This window comes from Botrytis deweyae, assembly GCF_014898535.1.
Source record: "Botrytis deweyae strain B1 chromosome Unknown BDEW_038, whole genome shotgun sequence".
Lineage (NCBI taxonomy): Eukaryota > Fungi > Ascomycota > Leotiomycetes > Helotiales > Sclerotiniaceae > Botrytis > Botrytis deweyae.
Genome location: NW_024066245.1, coordinates 138,424 through 160,457, shown reverse-complemented (window position 1 = coordinate 160,457; position 22,034 = coordinate 138,424). Strand labels below are relative to the sequence as shown.

At 44.0% G+C, this 22,034-nt stretch overlaps 5 protein-coding genes across 5 annotated transcripts; 3 read left to right on the top strand and 2 right to left on the bottom strand.

Annotated features, from left to right (window-relative positions):
* Window positions 1-436: 436 nt before the first annotated feature.
* EAE98_010597 (uncharacterized protein) lies at window positions 437-9,769 on the bottom strand (the record flags this gene model as incomplete). The annotated part of the gene is made up of 4 exons (XM_038958218.1): window positions 437-2,103; window positions 2,283-3,547; window positions 3,823-3,858; window positions 3,930-9,769. 4 exons carry the CDS (start codon window positions 9,767-9,769, stop codon window positions 437-439), a joined length of 8,808 nt encoding a protein of 2,935 aa, XP_038805402.1.
* Window positions 9,770-11,203: 1,434 nt separating this feature from the next.
* EAE98_010596 (uncharacterized protein) lies at window positions 11,204-14,062 on the top strand (the record flags this gene model as incomplete). Its single annotated transcript, XM_038958217.1, has 8 exons — window positions 11,204-11,426; window positions 11,516-11,797; window positions 11,850-12,056; window positions 12,103-12,126; window positions 12,179-12,357; window positions 12,454-12,866; window positions 12,915-13,298; window positions 13,360-14,062. 8 exons carry the CDS (start codon window positions 11,204-11,206, stop codon window positions 14,060-14,062), a joined length of 2,415 nt encoding a protein of 804 aa, XP_038805401.1.
* Window positions 14,063-15,181: 1,119 nt separating this feature from the next.
* EAE98_010595 (uncharacterized protein) lies at window positions 15,182-16,960 on the top strand (the record flags this gene model as incomplete). The annotated part of the gene is made up of 10 exons (XM_038958216.1): window positions 15,182-15,258; window positions 15,400-15,416; window positions 15,495-15,540; window positions 15,722-15,741; window positions 15,802-15,850; window positions 15,910-16,101; window positions 16,167-16,211; window positions 16,267-16,570; window positions 16,620-16,843; window positions 16,891-16,960. The coding sequence occupies 10 exons, from the start codon at window positions 15,182-15,184 to the stop codon at window positions 16,958-16,960; spliced, it is 1,044 nt and encodes a 347-aa protein (XP_038805400.1).
* An 805-nt stretch (window positions 16,961-17,765) lies between these two features.
* EAE98_010594 (uncharacterized protein) lies at window positions 17,766-19,580 on the bottom strand (the record flags this gene model as incomplete). Its single annotated transcript, XM_038958215.1, has 1 exon — window positions 17,766-19,580. The coding sequence occupies one exon, from the start codon at window positions 19,578-19,580 to the stop codon at window positions 17,766-17,768; it is 1,815 nt and encodes a 604-aa protein (XP_038805399.1).
* Window positions 19,581-20,252: 672 nt separating this feature from the next.
* Window positions 20,253-21,722, top strand: EAE98_010593 (uncharacterized protein; the record flags this gene model as incomplete). Its single annotated transcript, XM_038958214.1, has 3 exons — window positions 20,253-20,325; window positions 20,385-21,288; window positions 21,350-21,722. 3 exons carry the CDS (start codon window positions 20,253-20,255, stop codon window positions 21,720-21,722), a joined length of 1,350 nt encoding a protein of 449 aa, XP_038805398.1.
* Window positions 21,723-22,034: the final 312 nt, after the last annotated feature.

Sequence of the window (22,034 nt, the reverse complement as noted above, 5' to 3'; positions counted from 1 at the left end):
TTTGATTGGCTAAAGCCAAAGCTTCGTCGTATGGGTAATCGAGATCGCATGATCCAAAGGAGTATTGAATGAAGGGGAAGAGGGGACGAGTGGAGAGCGCCCCTCTGTTACTTCGAGATACCATATTCTCTTTCTAAGTGTCAGACTCTGTTTGCGTTATACACTCTCTATCTGTTGACAAGCGCCATCAGAATAGATACAATTATGAGACATGTCAAGTGGACGAGCTTTTGTTGAATGTTGAATTTAACATCAGAATAGCTAGCTAGTGGTGTCATGTGATAATGGTAAGTGCCGATCACCTTGCACTTCAAGAACTGTCAAAAGGAAAATACAAAACACATCATCTCAATTTATTTCCATCAAAAGCCACCGCAATTCTTTCAATCCCTTATACCGAAAAAGGCCTACATGAAGCGAACGTAAACTCCTCCGATTACGAAATATTTTTCCCAACATAAATATAACGAACAAACAGATAAATATTTTCGCTCGCGACGGATGCAAGGGGAACTGCTTTCGCCTTGAGTTTCCAATTCAAGTTCTTTTCAGTCATTTCGCACTGTCTGGTATAGAGATCACCAGAGTAGATGCCATCGGTTCCATTGTATGCAGGTGAATTTGGGTCCACCAATATACTCAATCTGTCCCTTACATTCTTATTTCGCGACATCAATGTAAAGGATTGAACTTGGAGTTCTTTTTGGTGTCGTGACCAGAAAGGCAGACGGTCTTTCAAATTGCCAAGGTCCAGGGTAGCTTCCACGTTGGGAGTAAGGAGAGTGTTTTCAAAATCTGCCCATTTTGCAGCAAAGTCTGTCTTGAGGTCCCAAAGTGCCCAGTATCCTTGATGTTGTCCTTGAGCTTCAATTGATTGAGCTGCTTGGACAACCGCGTCTTTTGCCGCCTTCCTCAGTGTTGGACCTCCCTCGTAAGCAGTGTACTGTATGTGTAGTTGCACATCAGTAATCGACTCATAATTGAAATGACGGATTGGTGCCGGAAATTCCAGACGCCATGCCGAAATGGCACCGGCGCCCTCGAATGGCATATACCGGGGACCAGAGAAGTCGAGCTCAAACACTCCGGGATCTTTAGCACCAGAGCTTACCGCTATTGCTGTTATCGGAATTCGGTCAGTTCTAAATGATTCACTTCCAGTAGCAGATTGGGAAGCAGCATAGTCAGCTGCGTTTTGTGTTACGCGATACCTGTGCTCTAGCAACGTCAAGATGGCATTTGTATTAGCTCCAATCTCCTTGTCTGATGGTACCGAGACGCTAATAGATCGAATTCTTCGCATGTAATGACCGGGGAAATCCATATCATAAAGGAGTTCGCCAATGGAGAAGTCCGTTGTTCCCGTGATTCTGAGTTTCATCAACGCCATGGGGTCAAAGTCTTTTAGAGACACAGTCTTACTGATGTTATAATCAGCAGCTGTGCATTCTAATTGCGCGCTTTCAAGTCTCCTCAGGTCTAGATAAAGACTTTCGGCAGCAAGAAGACCATCTTGAGAAGGATTCCAATACCCCCCTTTGTTGATTATCGAACTTTTGCTGCCGGCTTCGAAGTTGAACGAGCTCTCCGCTCGAAGTGCCATGGTCATTGAGAGTTCATAAGCCTGGAAATAAAGATTTCTGAATATTTTCTCCATCCATGTATACAATTGTTCGCTGGTATACTTGGTACGGTACCACTCCTCGGCCCCAGCTGCATCTTCTATTTCTGATTGTTGGATCTCAATGTCCTTCTGGATTGAAGTGATATGGATTTTCTGGATTTCGACCTGCTTGTCGATCGACTTGATTTCACGGCCACTCATATTTGCTGCGAGTCTTCGCTCCCGTAACTGCATCGTTAGGCTAGCTTTCTTGTCTGCTCGACCGGCTTCGTCCATTAGAACAGCTGCAATTCCTCTCGCTAATGTGGACCCAGCAGCTACTGAATCAGCAATGGCGCTTCCAGCGAAGGAAATAGATCCACCGACACCAAGAGGTTCAAAGTCGGTTGTTGCTTGTGGAACGAGATAAAGGGGGATCGAGAGTGCATCGGTGGCTATGGCCGCGCGATTCTTGGCGCCAGCAGAGAGGGATTGTATCACTATTGAAAATCATGAAGTCAGTATTGCGTATTGCCTGCTCAAGAATCTTCTTGGGGATCATTGGGAACAAATGTTATGTTGAGAGATGGAAAGGGATATGCTTAAGGAAAGGGGTACAGCAAGACTTGAGATTTCGAGCACAACATTAGAAATTTTTTGAAATTTTTAATCAACGTACTTTCTGCTTTCTCATATGAAGACATTCGAAGTTCGTCTTGTGTGGGGGTGTCGATACTCTGCTGAATATCGACCCAACTATCTTTGGGCTTTGGGATCATGGAATCTGGCTCGCCGATAAGCTGGAGGTAATAATTCAATTGCGCCTCCAGCGAGCTACGATTGATCAAGAGCGATTCGACAGTTTGTTGTGCCTCTTCAAGCTCGACATTCTTGATATCCAGCATCATTTTCTGTATGACTGAAGCATGCTGAGCATTACCGATGTTGAAAGTTTCCATCTCTTTCTTCTCAACTACGGTTACAAGGCGTCCTGAAAGTTTGCGCACCTCGGTACATAATGCTAAGGCCTGCTTCAGAAGAGCGTCGAAACGCTGCCGTGGTAGTGGGCTATTTCGTTCACCAGAAACCATGCTGAGGATATCGGATACTCCCATACCTCCTTTGCTAAGACTTATCAAGGCTCCTGGATCAATGGGCGGTTCACGAAGGCCGTAGACTACTGGCTTCCCTTGAATGTCGAAAGAATTTCGGAGATTGTAAAGGCGTTCATGAACAAGGCTTCGCATTTGCTTGAACTTAGGATTTAGAGGGGCGCAGAAATAGTTCGTTCGAAGGAAACAAGCGATATTCTCTTTTTTTGGATCTCTGTCTGCTGTTTCGGCTGCACCTTTCTTCAATTTGGCCGAGAAAGGCAAGCCCAAATCGAATACAACAGAGTCATACATAATATCCTCTTCTCTCAGTTGCTCAAAAGTCATTGCCTTCCTTTTTCTTTTCCCCAAATCCGGTACTTTGGGCGGCTCCTTTCCTAAAACTCGCGCAGCCTCGATGTATCGCTGCGTAGCTATCGGTAGGCTCTCAAGCGAAGCCCGGCGAAAATAAACATCGCCCAATGCGATGAGGATCTCTGCGTACTTCATCACTATCCACTTCATATAACTAATTGGTCTTCCCCTAGCTGCGGCATGCACAAGTGAACCATACGAACGACGCTCCTTAATGGCAAGTTGGATTTCTTTGCTTAAATGGTCAAGGTTCAAAGGATCGAACGAAGTCTCACCCCGGATGGCAATTTGTCGGGCCATTTCTTGGAACGGAGGAAATCGCCAGCATGATCGATAGGTCAATTTGTCATCCGTGTTTAATTCAAGATCGGCAGATGGATCAAAGACCAGTCTCGCAACCTCCAATGCTTCTTCGTATTGCTGGGTGGCAGAAAATCGATCGACTGCCAACAATACTGTGTGTAGGCCAACCTCCCAACTTTAACGTGGTTAGCTGTCATTCCAAACAAAATATTCAAGTGGATTGAATCTTTTGAAACCATTGCATCTCTCTACAACAATCGAGGCCTTTTGAAAGACAGTTTCTCTCAATCAATTTCCGTGCCAGAAAAGTATGAATTATCAAAAACAATTTGTCATCAAAAAGAAAAAGAAAACTGATTCTCTAGAAAACCTGCGAACGGGCTACTATAACCTCGTTTTTGTTTCCCCTTTTATTTTATTTATTTTTTCTTGAAGAAAATGCAGACTTACTTGTAGATAGCGGTGGGACGTCCTAGCTCATGATACCTGTGTTATTCTACGGTCAGTCCCATGTTGGAATACTAATATTAGAAGTGAAGTGAGCTAGGGGATAATACCATGCCTCATGACTACCAGCTCCAAAACTTTCTCTCATCGCACCAGCAGGTAGCTGTGCTATTTTGTTATACAAACAACGTAGCGGATCAATTCGGTCAGAGGTTGCTTCCATGAGTTCGTGCGAAAATATGTGGTCAATAGAAACAAGTTCCGTATTGTTCTTGATGACGTCTTTGGTCCATGTCGAACTGAGAAGCTCCATTTTTGGTATATTGAAGAAACTTGCTCTTCTGCCCTCACTAACCTTTGCGCTGACAACTAGTCCTGTCACCCTCTGTGGTAACTTTGACAAAGTCCAGGAGACATCTGAAGCCCCATTGGTACTCTCCAGCTCAGGTGGCACCCAAATCAGAGGTGCGGAATTAGTATATTTGGAACCTCCGGGGAGTGATTCGAGATCCATTCCTTGTTTCAATGCTTTTTGAAAGTATGTTGCAAACGAACCCGCCTGAGTAGAGGTTGCTACGGTGTTTGATGTGCTTATTTGGTCATTGCAGAATATGAATAAACCAATGGCCTTGGAAGTGGTTTTTCCAGCCTCACCATAGCTGACCTTAAGTGTCAAAGTATTGTCTTGTAATGTGGGATCGACCCGGATTTGGGATGAAGATGCCTCTAGGCCCACACTGAGACTACCAGAGGAAACTCTCTTGGGTGCCCAAGTGTCGTTGACGAACTCTGTCCACGCCATTGTTATTTCCCAGATGCGCACAGGCTCTGCTATGTTTGGATTTTGATCGCGCAGAGCGTCAAAAGTTTTTACATTGGACATGCTTGAGATGTTCTTCACTAACGTCTTGGGCACAATTGATGGCATGAACAAGTACAGCCTACCCTTGATCATTATTGGAAGCAGATAACTACCCGTATCCACGAGTCTTTGGCCCTCCCATTCCGTCTCAATTGACGCAATGTCGACCTCGACCTTGGACCATGGTTGCCAAAATACCTCAGCAGTCCTCAATCTCGTCAGGGTACGGTAGTAGAAGGTATACGGCCCACTGCGGGTCCGGCCGAACAAGTGAAAAGTGTCCGATGCTGCTGGTTGCGGTTCATGAACATACGCGACTATATCGAGACTCGAAATTCCATCTAGATCATACAAATAACTCTGGATAGCTTGAAGAAACGTCTTGATGCTTAAGTCTTTCTGCATTAAGGTGGCCTCAAACTGGTCGAAAAGCTCAGATTTGTCATCTCGGAGTGATGGATCAATCCAGTTCTCAGGATACAAGAATATCTTTCTATGCACCTCCCAGAGAGTGTACTGTTGTAGCCAGTCCCATTTTTCATGCCCCAGAACTGACTTCGAAACTCCTTCTTCCATTCCGAGAAGACAGCGTTGAACAAACATTTGCACGACCGAGATGGCTGTCTTTATGCGCGAAGTTCGAATTTGTGGCCCCATCTGTACATCGACTAAGAAATACTCAAATAGCCCATCTGCATCCCATATACCAAGGTCTTGGGTGATGAACTTTTGTTGCAGAAGATAAGCTACGAGTGTCTTGCGCTGGCTCTCCATTAAACCTTCATCTGATGCCTCTCGTTGTGAAGGTGTCAATCTTTTTTGCAGATTCTTGGCGGCTTCCATATATGTATCTCCACTGTTGAGCTGTGATAGAGGTTTTGCAAGATTAAACAGTTCTGTCATCAGAGGCTTGGAGGTAACATCAGATGCGCTACCCAAACCCTCGTAGAGAGCAAGGATGGCTCTAAGGTTGATAAAGGCATCGTGATTGCGCAAAACTGCTACAAGATCCGCAGGAGTATGGCTTGGGTATTTTGCATTGAGGACGCTTTCTACCAACGTGTCTTTCCAACCAGTGCTTGCTGCAATTTTGGTTGCAATTGTCTTCATATCTGGATTTTTAGGGTTATATAGCCACGAGAAAAGGCTGATTAGGTCACTATCCGCGATCATTATATTATCCCTCAGCTCGCGGTACTCTTGGAGCTGCACCAAGTTTATTAGAGATGGTGTATTAAGATTCATTGACAGCATCTCATCTTCTGTTTTTCCCGTTCTGTTCATATATTCGAGCTCTGATGTCGTGAGTTTCACAGTTTGGCAAATGCACACTGCTCTTTGGATAGCCTCCAAAATCGATGCTGCTCGTTGGATAGATGTCGATGACTGAAGCTCTTCATCAGTGAAGGGTGTCGTCATTGATCTGCATGTTGACCATGAGATTTGGGTTGGACGAATGCTACTCTGTAGAAGATATGGCTGTCTGGCATTCATGCGAAATGCGTTCCACGTTTTCGAGTCGGTATCAAACGGCACCTCGATCCCATTTATCATTAGACTGATAGGGCTATTCAACGCACCAGTATAGTGCAGATTGAAATCATCTGTTGTCGTGGGTGTGAAGTATGCATCTAGCGTCTCCGCCTCAGTCATGATTTCAACTGGTTCACTGAGCTGTTTCAGAGCTGTCATAGCTGATTCGGGTGCATTTTCATCGTTTGTTGATACCTTCACAGTTTCTGTCAGAAGAGTTGAAAGAACTGTTATATCAACACCTTCCACAAGATCTTTCATGGTATTGAGGATAGATGTTGTGAGAGTGTCTTGAACAATCACGGGTTTCGCCATTTTGACGAAGGCAGTTCGTCGTGCTTGTACTTGTGACTCTGTCTCAATCAAAATGTCATTCACAGAGGGGATTGGATTGACAGAGAGCTTGGATGGGGCCCAGTCTTGCAAAAGAATATCATCTTTAAGCCCGTTTATGTTGCTCTGGAAACGGGACTTGATGACAGCTTGAGGAAAGAGAGAGTTCTCAACGAGACTTTGTAGTGCGGTCTTCACGGTAGGAAGTCCTGCAGATTCATCTATGATCTTTTGCTTTTCGTTCGTCGTCAATATGCCTGTGAGTTTGAGTTGGACAGACCACGAACTAGCTGTTGAGGAAGGGATTACAGAAATCTTAGTTGGCCAGTTTTTGGATATATTCATGAGGTTCTGTAACATTTGCTGTGTGTCAAGCTTTGCAGTATTGGTTCGAATCTGAGATCCCTCGACAAATTCAACGACCAGACTGGCCGTAATTGAGTCAAAGGCACGTCCCGCACATTCGACGATAGTTTCATGAGTGGGCATGGCTCCATTAAAAAGTGATGAAAGTGATTTTCTCAAGTCTTTAGTCCCATCTAGTATCGCACTCGCAAGTTTTTGTCCAGGGTTTCCTCCAGTAATACTGCTTTCACCACTCGTTGATTTCCCAAGAGCTAGTACAAGTGTTTCAATAGTCCAGCCTGAGTTCAGTAACGTTGTCCAATTCGTAATAGTAGCAAGCGTCTTATTGGGATTTGTCAAGGGATCTTCCTTGTCAAAGAAGATCTTGAAGAATGGCACACATTCTTTAGGAGGGACAGAAAGCATTCGACATATGGTCACATATCGATACAAGACAGAAAAGTTCTCGATGTTCAGGTCATCATTTGCAAGATTTGTGGCTTCGAGTAGATCATCAAAGTACTCGAAACGCCAGTTGAGGCTTGCACAAATGCTCGCACCGCACTCTTGAATTTTAATTGCTTTCCCTCTGGGTTGGAAGTATGCACAGTCTTTGGGAACTGCGAATATTTCTCCCAGAGAAGGGCTGAGGAATTTGCGATGAAGGAGAGATTCGTCGCCAAATGAATCGATGAGACCCCATAGGGGAATAAGAGCAGCAGGTTCTAATCCGCATAGGTCACTCAGCTTGACAATGGAGGCAATTCCTTTAATAACGTATACGGAAATCGAAGCGACTTGGGATGCAGTGTTCGATCTGAAAGATGGTGAATTCTCCATTTCCCTGTTGCGTAAGCAGTGGATAGCAGCATCGAGTACTTTGGTTGACCACCCAATCCTGGCCTTGAGACGTAAGAATGATTGAATGTTTCGGCATATGCTTGAAGTAAGAGGCTGGAAAGGTGGACTCGATGCATTTGATAGCAGTCGAAGCTCTGCAAGTGACTCGGTGAATTCGTTAGACCCAGCTTCATTAGTAATAACCAGCTGTTGGTCGAAAAGCTGGGTCTTTACAAGGTCGAGGACATCTTGAAACTCCAGCCCGGACCTCTGCATCAATTGACTTTTGATCTGTGTTAAGCCCTTTGCGGCGCTTAGCATGGTTTCATCATCCTCATAACCCCACATCTGGCAGAACTCATGCTCCTGTATTCTCGTATCAATAATGTTGTTACTTGAAAGACCTTTGACGAGGTCACTGAAGGATTGTGGGTAGAAACTTTCTCCGGTAATAGCTGCAAATTCCATCTGGTGCAGGCCTAGTGCTTCTGCGGCTCTTTGCCTCTCCAAGACTTCTTTCGCTCCCGAGTTCAGCGATCTTCTCACTTCATCTGTAGTTGTTGCTGTTATTGTTTGCAGAATAGTCTCTGGTGCTTGAAATTTCTCAACGAAGTCACAATGGGCTACTTGGAAAATGTCAAAGTAAGAGAGTACCATGTTACGCGCCTGGTCGTATGGAAAGCAGGTAAAGGGGAATCTCTGCTTTGAGATGATCTTAGAATAGACCTCGTAGTCTGTGTTCCCTGGCAAATTGAGTGGTGTAGGAGAATGCTCATTGTCTTGGGCATCAATAGGAGTATTGAATACTCGAATAGAATCTGGCGAACCAAGACACTTATGGCGGATGAAAGATTCAAGCACCTCATTCACAAGACTGATGTACGGAATCAAAGTCTGCGAATTTGCACAGGTAAGTTCAAGGTTCCTGAGGTCTGGACGCCGTTGTGACAGGATATTTAACAGACTATTCCGAGTGCCTGGCGGGTCATCATATTTTGGGTTTGAGCCCGTCGGCGTCGTATTACTGAGCAGGCTCAGAAGATCGGCGAAATACGCGGACAGGGATGTGATAGAACAGCATTCCTCACAAGTCGTATCTTCAAGCCGGAAGATATCGGTGAGATTGTTATGGGATTTGCCCATCCAACTTTCATCACTTGGTACATTTGTGATCTCCCCTTCAAAATAAGGGTCAATCATGACTGAATCTGCTCTACGGGAATTCATCAAATGTAGCCAGAGTTGCTCGTTCCAGCAATCGACACGTTCTGCGCAGTCATATATCTTGAGTGAACTCTCGACGCTGGTACCAGCTGTGACCAAAGTATTTTTAAAGTTGCTCTTTGATTGGGCTGTGATGCTTCGCACAGAATGGTAGTTGGAGTTATAGAGATGCACCACGTCCTCAGGATCTTCAACTAGACTCGAGAAGATTTTCAAAGTCTTGATGAATTCAATCGCGGCTGAAAATTCTGCGTCTTTCAAGTCTGGAAAGGCTTTCTTTACAAAGGCTAAAAGCTCTGGCGATCCGATTTCAAGCTCATCACCGATCATCGCGGTCAGAATGCAATCGGCAATTTGTCGAGGGCGCTCTTTGATGGAGAACTTGCCCTCTCTCAACAGAATAAGCAACACGATAAGTGAGTGATTATCGAGGAATTCAGCGCGTACTTCTTCCAATTTGGTAATTGTCAGATTGGTGGTTGTCCAATTGTATGGAAAGTTGGCTGGCGTTGCTGTCACTTTTTGATCCAACAGATTGCGAGGAAAAAGCAATAATACCAGGCCTTCAAGAGTATAGGAGCTCAAGAGTGTCAGAATTTGACCACAAACGTACTCCTCGTCGTCGAAGTAAAACAAGAGCGATCTCACGAAGGTCATGGTGGCAATGGTGTTCGTCGGTACATTTCCTCCCTCGAGGAACCAATCAATGGCTGATCGAGGATCTCCAGGCCAGATTTTGATGGCATGATTCAACCTATCCCTTAGCTCGCCAGGAAGAAGACCATTTTCAATGGCCTTAATGAAAGAAGGCATGGTGGATTTGTTAGTTACTGCAGTATGCTTTTGATCTTGATCTTGATTTTTTGGTAGGTTTTTTTTACGACACCAAATGAAGGAAGCTGTTTATGATCAAATTGGTGTCGACTTTGAAGTTTATTCTCCCCAACGATTTTGGATGTTTGTCACTCGTGGTTTCTATCATTGTTCCGATATTATCTCGTACGAGGATCTCATAACCGATCTGAACCCCACGTCCCCTCATCCCCCGCGTCACATTCTGCAGTAGAACGAGGGGTATAATGCATTGCTGTCTGATAAGTGAGTTAATTCAATTTGTTCAGCTTGTAACAATTTGCATAAATTGATTGTATGCAATGCAAACCGCAAGAGTATGCGGAGACATGTGCTCCGTAATAGATCCGGTGATACTTGAGGATGCATTGCAGAACAATACGATGACATGATTCAGGTAAATCGAAAATCCCTCTAGCTCTGCAGCTCCACCTATGCAATTTGTACCGCTGCACATGCATTTGTGTCTTGATCGTCGGTTCGTGCTTTAGAAACTAGTAGGTCACCGGTGAATCCTCTGATATATTTCCTAGACCCCCATGACACAACCCGCTACCTTGAGAAGAAAGGCTAATCAAAGCCCGATATTGATCATCGCGAAAAAGGTACATGAACTGATCTGCAAAAGCGACGAGAACCTGGATAGCATTACGGTAGGTGGAAAACAGAACACGTTGAACTTACCTCCGAATCCAGTGGCCAACAGTCCTACCCCGGATGATCAGGAGGCGTCGCTGCCCGGATTCAATTGGCACATTCGACTCGTTCAGAAGATTGCAAGTCTGAAAATTTACGATGTAGTAATGGGTAGGTAGGTATTTTCGTTTGGATTGCAAATGCTGTTGATTTTCCAAGTGGAGTATCGACTACCGATTTTAGCCGCAGTCATTAGCCGCAGTCAACCGCAAGTAAGATTGATAAGATTGATAAAAATAAGGTTATTTTCGGGTCTCTTTTCCGTATCCCAGTTTTGTAAGACTTATGCATGTAAGCCAAAACTTCCCACTTAATTCGATTATCAATGTCATTTAGCCATTCCGAGAGATGTGCAAGTCATACCCGGTCGGTGCCAGGTTAATTAATCTTGATGTCGACGGGTAATGTTGCATATCGGTACCCTCAAGGTTTACTAGTTTGCATCCCTTACGACAAAATCAAGCCAGTAATGCTTGTTCGACTCGATTGTCCGCAAGTAGCTTTTCACGTGTTTTCTATGTTTGCTCTCATGCTATTGCTTCACCAAGCTTACTGTTGAAAAAATCTGAAAATTTCACAAGTCTCTCGACGCTCAAAATTCATGAAATCTCTTACACAATAGTATGCCAAAACCTTCAATTTACTAGCTAGTCAAGTGTTCTTTTGCATTTCGGATCATTTCGCTTTACAAATCTTACAATGTCTTTGAGTCTTTCTTCCGGCCCTGTCAAACTCGACACCAGTGGCAATGGCGACGGGTTGCAGCATTACGATCAAGTTTGTGCCATTTCTCAAGCTGCCATCAACAGAGGCTTTGTAAAGCTTTTCGAAAAGCAGCCGCTTGCAGCACGATCAATTCACTGGAGCAATGAAGATGTTTTTGATGGACAGTTGGTGGCTACAATGCTGCCCCCTCAAATAGGTAAAACATAACTCAAAAGTCATCCCTAGTCAAAAAATCAACTTTTTACTGCAGTCAGTTTTTCGAGTACTAAACTTATGATATTGCAGAGCTTGATGTAGAATCTGGCGATAGCTCCAAGTTTATGCTCCAACTTCGCTTTGATCAGGGGAGAATTTTTCTTGGCCAAAATACCTATCAGACTATTGATGGCTGGGTGATTGCTTTCACGCCACTTTCTTTCGCAGATTGTCTAAATGCAACAATCGGAGATCTTACTGCGGCGGCAAATGTGGAAGACACGGAAGAGAATGTGGTCTTTAGATCCGACAAGCCAACAAAGCTATGTCCTGGAGAATACTCAATCCATCGCTTATTTGCTGCTATTGCTGGTGAGGGCTTCTACAAATACGCGGAAGCTAAAATTGATTTATTTTGATATAGATCTCCCATGGGGCAGCATCATATGGGAGCGTTCATACATGATGCAACCGAGTAGACAGAAAGTCTCTCTCGAGCAGTGGGCTAAAGACCCCGCAAATAACGCTCTTTACAACGAGGTCCAGCAATGCTTGAGAGAATGGACCCTGGAGAACAAACTTGCCTCTTGTTTTACACAAGGAATGCTGTTGAAGGTGCCGAAAGCAAAAGGTTAGTCCAATGGCAATGACTGTTGCTGTCGCTAACTCCTTTGAAGTTAGTAGTGGGAAGGTGACGTTCGGTAAGTCTATTCTGAGCGCCTCATGATATTGTCGTTTTGACTTTGAATCAAGCTGCCAGGACGCTGCGAATGCAAAACTACCCTTACATAGATGAAGAGAGACAGATACAATTGTCAAGCAGTAGGCAAGTTATGAAGGGTGTAAATGGAAGCCCTTATAATTGTCTCTGCTTTTGTGAAGTGGTGGGAAGCAGAGTCGACCTTCCCACAACCAAATTCCTACCATTTACTGTAAGATGATGACCTGAGGACTTTGGCCGACCGATTCTGGAGACAAAATTTTCTTTGTTTTGTGCAATAGATCATGCAGCTGACTCTATGGTGCAGGGAAACTTAGCAGGGCCTAGTAAAGGTACAAGTAGTGAGTATCTGGGAACTTTTATACTCGACCGCCGCCTTGTTTCCGGAGCTTTCCAGCTGTTATCGCCACTACAAGATCTTTGTCTTGCAATGCAGACAATACCATTCGGATCTGAGGCAAGAATTGGTGGAAATTATCTAACTTCTGGCCGACGACTTCGCGTGGTTGGTAACTCGGCAGATTTGACGGCTGGTAAACCGTATCGTTGGGAAGAAGTAAAAGATAATACGGGGGCGAGTACCCGTATATTAGCGGGTATTGCAGGAAGAAAGACTAGAACAACATCTACGGCGAAGATAACAATAGAAGCCGGGCCACAAATGACCGCTTTAAGGGTAAGTGGCGAATATGGCTATACCTGTCGGAGAGAATACTCGAGGTAGGTATGACACCAATTTTCTTTCGAATAGAGACTGACCAAAAAAAGCCTTATTATTAGCGATATCGCTTCCTGGACGTTCACTATTGGTGTCAGCGGCTCTCAGGATGTGGTGGGTAATCTCGCAGTCTTAAACAACCCTAAAGCTATTTTGGAGGGATGCAAGATAGAGAAAGACCCATACACTGGACTTGATATAATCATACCCAATGACTTCTCTACGAATCTTACTGGAACCACATCAGATCCAAATTGGGTTCTGATACGGTCAGCGATGAAGGTCAACATTGGCAGAGCTTTATCCAAACTGGCTAGCGATTTGAAGCTTTTTCAGGGAATCAATAAGCTCACGTATGGAGGAAACGGCGAATTCACATTCGGACCCACCATGCTCAACGAAGATCTGAGTGCATTTGCAACTATCAACTTCTCGTAAGTTCAACAAGTCCCCTTGATATGTAAATTTGTCACTTACATGTCATAAATTACGCAGCCCAAAAGAAAGTCGAGTTGATTGGCCTTCCTTGGAAACAAAGGGCGCTGGAGACAATATTGTCATAGAAACTTATACCACCGACACCTCCGTGACAACCCTGCACCCGCGTCTAAATTGGACATCTCTTGTTAATGCATATGACTCCGCCGCGCAAACCATCGATCTAACATTGACTGCTTCAAACAGCTCTAATAATGGAATAGCTTTTAAGTCTATGAACCTCGTCTGCCTCAAAATGAAAGGATTAGACGGCAAAAGCTTGTTTAACACGGGACTGGAGCATTGGAACGTGAAGGACTCCAGCGGTCAGTCTGTCAAGCCTTGGTCAATTACGACTGAAAAGATGGCCCAAACTCTCGACTTGAAGGCAAGCATTGTCAATGCTGGGCTCCAATTAAACATTTTTCCTACTGTCCTCGATACTGCACACGATGGCACGGGCTTGCCATCCAAGTTTATAGTGCCTTCAAATGGCTCTTTCACGTTGAAACTGAAGGGGCCAGTTCATACAAAATCGAATGCCGGCCTTTATGTCGTGCAACTAGATGAAGTTTGGACAGGTATTAGGGCAATCAAACCACTGCAAGGACGCGCGACTACGTTTTTGGTGTTGGAATTGAAAGCGAACAGCCAAAATCCAACTCCCTATACTGTTAATCAAGCAGAGGCTGATGAGAAACGAGGAGTCTCACACGCTTGATCACTCCTGGATCAATTCAGGGAATTCCTTCATGGATTGAATTTTACTCAATTTATGGCTTTATTTCTGTGCTTTCGTTGAATGTTTTGTTTCATTTTGATATTGTTTGGTCATAGTTTCCAACAGCCACTTCATACTTTTGTCATAAGATACATTAAATCCTCGGTTTTTGAGACTTGGTGGTACGAAAAAATGATTCACAGACCTCTTGCAACATGCTAATCTAGATTGTCTCTTTTGGGGTAGTAAAATCCAACCTTTACAATACTTTCTGAAGAATCTCAAAATGCCTAACGATCATAAAGCAAAACATAATCGTAAACGAGTGCTCATGCACTAATTACTTCGTGCTTTCACTCCCGTCCTGTAGTAACTCCCATGCTGTCACATCCCTTGCAACTCAGATGTCGTTTAAAGGCAAAAAGACTTAGTTCCGAAATCTAGATCGGTGTGAAGCGGGGAAGTAGTTTGAGTACAAGCATCAATTGTCGGCTAAACAAGGTACTAAGACGCATATTTGTAAACATTCCATGACTATACGTGGCTCTCGTATCTTTTATCCCGCTGCGCTCTGCATTTGGCGTCATGCAGAAAGATAGGCATGATGTGCATCGTTTTGCCAATTTTTTTCCAACGGGCGTCTACACTCCGCTATAAACGACTCATTCTCAGGTCAATAATGCAGCCATTGCAGTTGCACTCGGCAACAAGAACAAGGCCCGTATCCCTTGACTGAAAGAGCTACTTGCATTAGCATTACGCATCTGCTACATTGCATGAGACCAAGTACAAAGAGGAAGCTGATTCATTTATCTGCCATCTGTGGTTGCAATCACTAGTTGCGTGATTTGTCAATCATTACACCGTTACTTGTTTTCTTCCACGAATTATATCTTATTATGTTTTTTAGTTGGGACAAACTCAATATCACTTGAAAAGAAAATTGATATAAGTTAAATCTCGTTTAACTTCTTGTTCTGTGGTCTCTTGTTTAGCTTTTCAACCTTTCAAACTCTAATTTATCATACCCCAATTAACAAACGCTTGTAAGGACATAAAGTATCGATACACTCCAAATTTTCTAAGCTGAAAGATATCCAAATATATATACAAGATAAGATGTCTACTACTTCATCTATCCAAGGAGTCACAATTGCAACATCGAATAATACGGTGGAGTCTGTCGCCACAGATTCGTGAGTTCTTCTTCATATAAAGAATTGCCTCTCTTCATCTCTTTCCTTGTTTCTGATCTCTCATTTTCACTTTCCTCCTCCAATCTCGATGGATCCCCATTCATATTAATGTCAAAACCTCTGGCTAACGAATTCTCTCAGAGCTCTTTGGGTGCAAAGTATGTGGCCTGCAAAATCATTCTGAGATTTTGGTTTCTTTGCATCATAACTCGATTTAACGTGGCTAATCAACCTAGATTGGGAGGCGAAAAAGTGGTCTGATGTTGACCTTAATGGTGTTTCGTGAGTTGATTTATTTGGTGATGCCCGTTTGAAACATTCATCTCAATGCTGTGGCCTTGGAAGGTGGTAGTAGAAGCTTCATTTCAATTCCATGGTCGAAATTTTGAAATCTATTTGGAGCATATTCCTCTCTATCTCTTACCACATCTAGATTTCCTTGCTGATTCTTTTGGACTACTAGTGGCGGGACCTTTATGTATGGTAAGAACGTAATCCAGTCAACACTACGTACTAGTAGCTGGTAAGGTTTAACAAACCTAGATCCTGTGATTATCTCTCTGCCAAACGGCAAGGTCCATGCATTTGCCGTGTAAGTCTCCTTACCCTGCAGGAATGCTATAAGACAGTAATTAATCTTGACTTTGATAGCGGTACCGATTTTACTCTGTACCACAAATGGTACAGTCAATCAACAGGATGGTCAGGCTGGCTCTCCACCGGTAAAAAGACTGCTTCTTCCCCTATTGTCACACATTATGGTACTGCTACTGCCAATACATTCGCTGTCCTTTATGTCGAAATATTATACCATATCCCGTACGGAGGGATAAGTACCTCCGAGTATGTTCTCGATTTTCATCACCAAATGTAGAGAATTTAAATTTGAAACTAAAACTTTACTTCAGTACTGGTTTCACCTGGACAGCCATCGGTGACGGGATTAAGAAGATGTGAGTAACTCTCTAGACTTTGCGGCTTGCAAATCAAATCATTAACATTACAAAGAAGAAGTGACTCTCTAGCAGCCCTGGATCGAAGCTACGACCAATCCATATCGGTAGTCGGCGTTGAACTCACTACAGGACAGCTTTTTCACACATGGACTGTAATAGATTCCTGGGCTAACAGTTGGGAACCGCGGGCTGGAGTTGACTATTGCTTGAGTAAACCCACCATTGTGTGTTGCAAAGCATCATGTATCGATATCTTCGTGCTTGCAGCAGATCGCACTATGAGGCAATTGTCCCACCGAGCTGCTGGCGTTGGCTGGGGAACTGGGCGGAGTCTTGGCGGCTCTTATGCAAGCGATGTAAGTCTCCTTGAGTGCAGCGAGAGATTCAAGCTCATACTGAATGAAGCCCACCTCCATCTCGGTATCTCCTGGCCGAATTGACGTTTTTGGAATCGGTATTGATGGGTATATTTATCGAGATAGTGCAACTCTGACCGCAAATGAGCTTGGAACTTTTACGCGGACATGCATCGGCGCTCCTTCTATTTCATCTCCGAAGGTACAAGTCACATCACCTGGTGTGTTTTCGGTGACTACTAGGAAATCAAAGGGTGTTTACCAGCAGATTGTGTAGGTGAACATGAGTCGTGTCAGGGTTTTCTTACTGATGATTATAGTCTTGAGTCTACTACTGGTGTATGGACGCCCAGCGGTGGCATGACGGAAATCGTCCCCCCTGTAGTATGAAGGAATGACAGGTATCATGGTGGGAAGAAAATTGTTCTATGCGGAACTGGGTGCGGAGGTATCGAGCGCTGCTAAGGTGTCTGAGGGTGGTTTCGTGGCTGTTTTGATGAGATTGGTGGCAATTTATATTTCAATGAACTCTCCTTCTCAGAACATGAAGTACTGTATTTGTTGAAATATTGCCTCCGACAGTAGCTCATAGCAGGTATAAGCCTTTAGACAGCGCGTCAGTATTCAAAATATATGAGCCTAGTATTTCCGTACATTTCAAGATTACCGCATGAGCCCCCTTGAGAAGTCCTCGGTTTTATTTTTATGGCCTTTTCTCAATTGATGTGTTTATCAACTAGGACTTGAGATGATTTGATGACGTTTTGATGCAGATTTCTTGATAAACTTTCCTTTGGATACACATGTATTCAAGGCATTAGGAGCGAATCTTTCACACGTGATAATTTCCCTCCACCGCGGATTATTTACTTGATGAACATCTCCAATACACAACCATAAAACTGCGAAAGCGTCCATATTTATGCATCGATCCATTCAATTAATGGCATCGTCGTATACAATATGACAATATATTTCCATGAACCAAAGCGGGAATCAAATCTAGCCAAACTGAACTATTCTATCATGCCATCCCATTCCATGCAGTCCATAGAAGCCTTCCTATATGGAGTCATCGACACTACAAAGATAATTCGCCACCCATCCAGGTCCATCCCACCAAAAGCCATGCCATACCTGGATATCCAAAGCGCCGCCCCAACACAATACCCATCCAAACAAAATAGAGCCTCGGCTATTCTGGAGGCGACGTAGATTTCTTTTCCTTTTCCAATCCAACATACGAATCTTCTCGTAAACTTAAACGACTTGTGTCTGCATCTCCCAAATCTTCCTCACAAACCCACCCCATATCAAATGCATATTGTAATACATCTCCCGCACAGCCTAATCCTAATTCTTCTTCCTCTTCACCCCCGCCTTCATCTTCTCCTTTGCCATCACTTCCACCATGTCCAGGTACCCAATCTGGATCTAAAAGCCACCTCAACTCCTCCGTCTCCCTCACCCATGCCTGCCTTCCCGGTTTCCCCCTGCCTCCCTTTGGCGCCACCTCCGTCAGATACTCCATCAAAAAGTATAACCACAACACATTGCTATATGGCATATATTCTTCCCAGGAATGTTTCTTTTGTTTGATAGCATCACGTATAGCTTTTGAAGGTGTGTTGGCGTTATTGTTTGACACGCCGCCAGAAAAGAGATAGGCTCGCATTCGACGGTAGGTATCGAATTGAACTCCGGCAATAGTGGAGGGTTCAAAAGAAGAGAAGACAGCAGTGTCGGATTCAAGGTTGTAGAAAACTGTTTCGGGAACTGGAGAAGGATTTGAAGAGGAGGAGACAGGATAAATGGTGGCGCGGGACAGACCATAGTCGAGGATTGTTATTTCGAGACCTGAGTTGCCAAATTTGTGGGGTGATGGTAGAATTTGGGGCTTGGTTTTTGATTTCGATTTTGAATTCGGTTTAGGAGCAGACAGTGGGGGTGTGCGTTCGAGGATACAGATATTGTTTTCGTGAAGATCGCGGTGTTCAAATTCATGTTCTATTTCTGCCCTTGCAAGAGCGATGACGACACCTAAAAATATGTCCCACAGCTGATCGACATTTTTTATTGGATATTTCTCCAAAACGTGTCCCGCATCACCAAGTTCAATAGCCAAGAAAACCGCGTGTTTGGAGATCTTGTTCGGGTGTGGAAAATACGATTCCCCACCAGCGTCTAAATGGCCTTCATATGCTTTTACGAACGCTGCTGGTGGTTTACCTTCTACTATGTGCGCGTCCTTGAACTTTACAAACCCGGGGATCTCTGTGAGGGCGTTCATAAGACGCATCTCAGATACGACAGTGTCCACCTTGATTGCGGTATTTGATTTCTTTGACGTGGGATCTGTAGGAACTTTAAGGCGTAGAAGTTTGAGAATTGAGGACCCGACTGGGTTTGTTATGCGAAACACTTCTGCATATGATGCTTCGGCAATTTTCTGGATACTCGAGCCTGGTGCCAGAACATCGTCCCAGTTTTTAGTAGCTAGTGGGTAGCCGTTGTCTTTTTCGTAGGCGTTCAAAAGAGGCGAGAGAGAGGCTGCGAGGCGTGGATTGATAGGGAGTGGCGTAGAGGAGTTGGAAACGGGTGTCTGAGGAATTGAGACTTCGATTTTAGATTCAATTGGTGCTAAAGTTTTCTCTAAGCTGACGATCGTTTCGATAGTACTGTCCAGACTTGTCTCGTCTGAGGGATTTAGGTCATCTCTGGGAGAAGAGTCTTGATCAATATTTTCGAGGTCAAGAGAGTTGTTAAGACTGTTGACACGACTTTCCAGACTTGTCTTCTCAAGAAGGACAGTCACCTCGTCGGTATCTTCTAAGAGATTTGTATTTTCTAATAGATTCGTGATTTCTGCAAGATCTCTCTGTGGAGATTGCGATTTGGAGGTTGTAGTGGAATCCGTCTTTACTGAAGCAACTGATTGAGTCGTGGATCCAAAAATGGCTACAGCTGCCGCACTTGCAGCAGGGCGCTTTTTCCCATATTTTCGTGTCATGACACTATTTAGAGTTAGTGAGTGTTTCTTGCGATTTCCTACCACGAATAGATGTATATAAAGTGTGGCCGAGTACCAAGTTGATGAAAGTGGAGGTTCATGATTTGGAATTTGAACTTCAGCATATCTCCCAAAGCTGTATGATACATGAACGCCAAACGAAAGTACTCAGATATACGATACATCCCACAGCTTTATGAAATATAGAGGGCCTCAAGGAACTACCAGACACCATCTATTTATAATTTTGCATTGCGAGGTCCCCTCATTTTGTAGTTCGTTCATGGCCTTGGCTTGAGAAGTTCCTAGATCCCACCCATAGTATGCACTTACAATGTAGTGACTAATTCAATAGTTTCTCATTCCCTAGTAGTGATTCAAATATGGATACTCAACATATGTGCTTGGAAGCATTAGGATCAATATCTGTCTGAGTGAACGTGCTTTGCGTAAAACTTCATATCACCATATTTGGTAAAGGGTAAACTTCGGGATTGTGGTTGTCCAAGAGACGAGCAAAAGGCGGTCAAAATGCGTTCGACGGCAGAACAACACCGCATTACGTTAGCCTTGATACAGTTAGCATGGATATCGGAAGTAATTTACCCACAATCTCAAGCTTCGAAACGAAAGCTCCAGCTCACCATCAATTCAAGATCAATTTCACCAACAATGGCGGCATTATTGAATGGTCTCTTCGGAAGCTCCGAGCCATCTGCAGCTCCCGTTCAAGCTGGAGATTCTGGTAAATCTGCACTCAATGCTTCTTCGTACCTAACATGTACTAAATTTTTCTATCAACAGATTTCGCAGATTTCGCTGGAGCTCCAGATCCAACTCCAGCTTTCTCCGCAATCCCTTCGGCGGCTGACTACACTGGGCCAGTAGCAACTCCTACTGGCGCTGCGGTTCCTTACACCAAATGGTACAATGTTCATGAGCGACATTCTCTGAGCGAGTTTAAGCAAGAAGGTATCATTTTAGGACTGTTAATTGTCCTCGTTTCTATCCACTTGTTCGGAACAGGCACAAACCGCAAGAAGGCAAAAAAATGGATGGCTGCACACGCGCCAGTTTTACGCAAGGAATTTGCATTAGTTGGGTTCGGTGGTCGCGCTCCAACGACTCAGGAAATCGAAGACGAAGGAACCGCAAAGTCATTGGCTAAGCAACTCGAATTGCCCGAAGATTTGTTGAAGGAGAGATCTCCACAAGAGTACGCAACCTATGCGACTGGTCGTCAAAATGTCGCATTCCTTGATGTTAACATCAAACTTTTCAAGCGTTACAATCCTTTCGCACTCGCTATTGAGTATGCGTTCAGTCTCTTCTTTGACACCGTTGCAGCACCCGTTGAGCGCATGGAAGCCATACTTTATCCTTTTGATGGTAGAGAGAACCTTACTGTTCCTGGTCAAGCTCCTGGTGCACATGAATTGCGCAAAGATACCAAGAGTACCTATGACAACTTCGTTTGGGCTATTGTGAACAAAGAGACAATGAAGTCACTTCGCGATGACAGATATGATGTCTCCATCACTAGCACTAAGGATAGTCCTAAGCTTCCAAATTGGGCTACCGTCATGAGCGAGAGCGCTGAGGTCACTGACTTTTTGCTTACTTCCGCATTGATTGAGGCAGTGGAATTGGCCGGAGATCTACTTGAGCATCTCATCATTACTGATCAACCAATTGATCGACCTTTGAAGTAAGTACCCCACATGTTACACCCTAGCGTTGAAAGGTCGTTTTACTTACAATCTTCACAGACTTGATGATACTGTCCCAAAGAAACGCATCTATCTATCCATGAAACTTCCTTCTGGTGACGATTACACCCGGGTTCTTCCTCTCTTTGAATACTTCATCAGAATCACGGATCAACTTGCATCTGGCGCTCATTTCCGACCGGAAGTCATGCGTAAAGTACGCATGACCCGTGAAGATACTATCAAGAGACTTCAAAAAGCGGATGAAGAGGAAAAGGCCGAGGAGCGTGCACTAGAACGTGAAAAGGCCAAGAAATTGAAGAGGGATCTTGAATTGAAGGGTCTTGACGCCAAGGCACAGAAGAAGTACCTCGAGAAGGAAAAGGAAAAAGAGATGAGAAAGGCTCAAAAGAAACAAACCCAACGAGGATGATTTTGTCTATAATATGATTCATATATTACGTTGAATGTATACAGGTATGGCAAAATCGTGGATTTAGGGACGGGATCGGCGACGGCAGGGGGCGTGGTACTGGGGCAGGTGAATGATTTGTATGATATCAAGTGTAAAGAACGAGGTAGATACAGTTACTATTTATTCTCTCAAAATTAATGAGCAAAGTTATTATCATCTGACAATTCAAATTCTACACTCGAGTACCTTGCGTGAAGCATAATAAATAACCTTGAAGCTTGTGGGGCCAGAACCTCGAGGCTTATATAATGCATTGTATTATGTAATCAG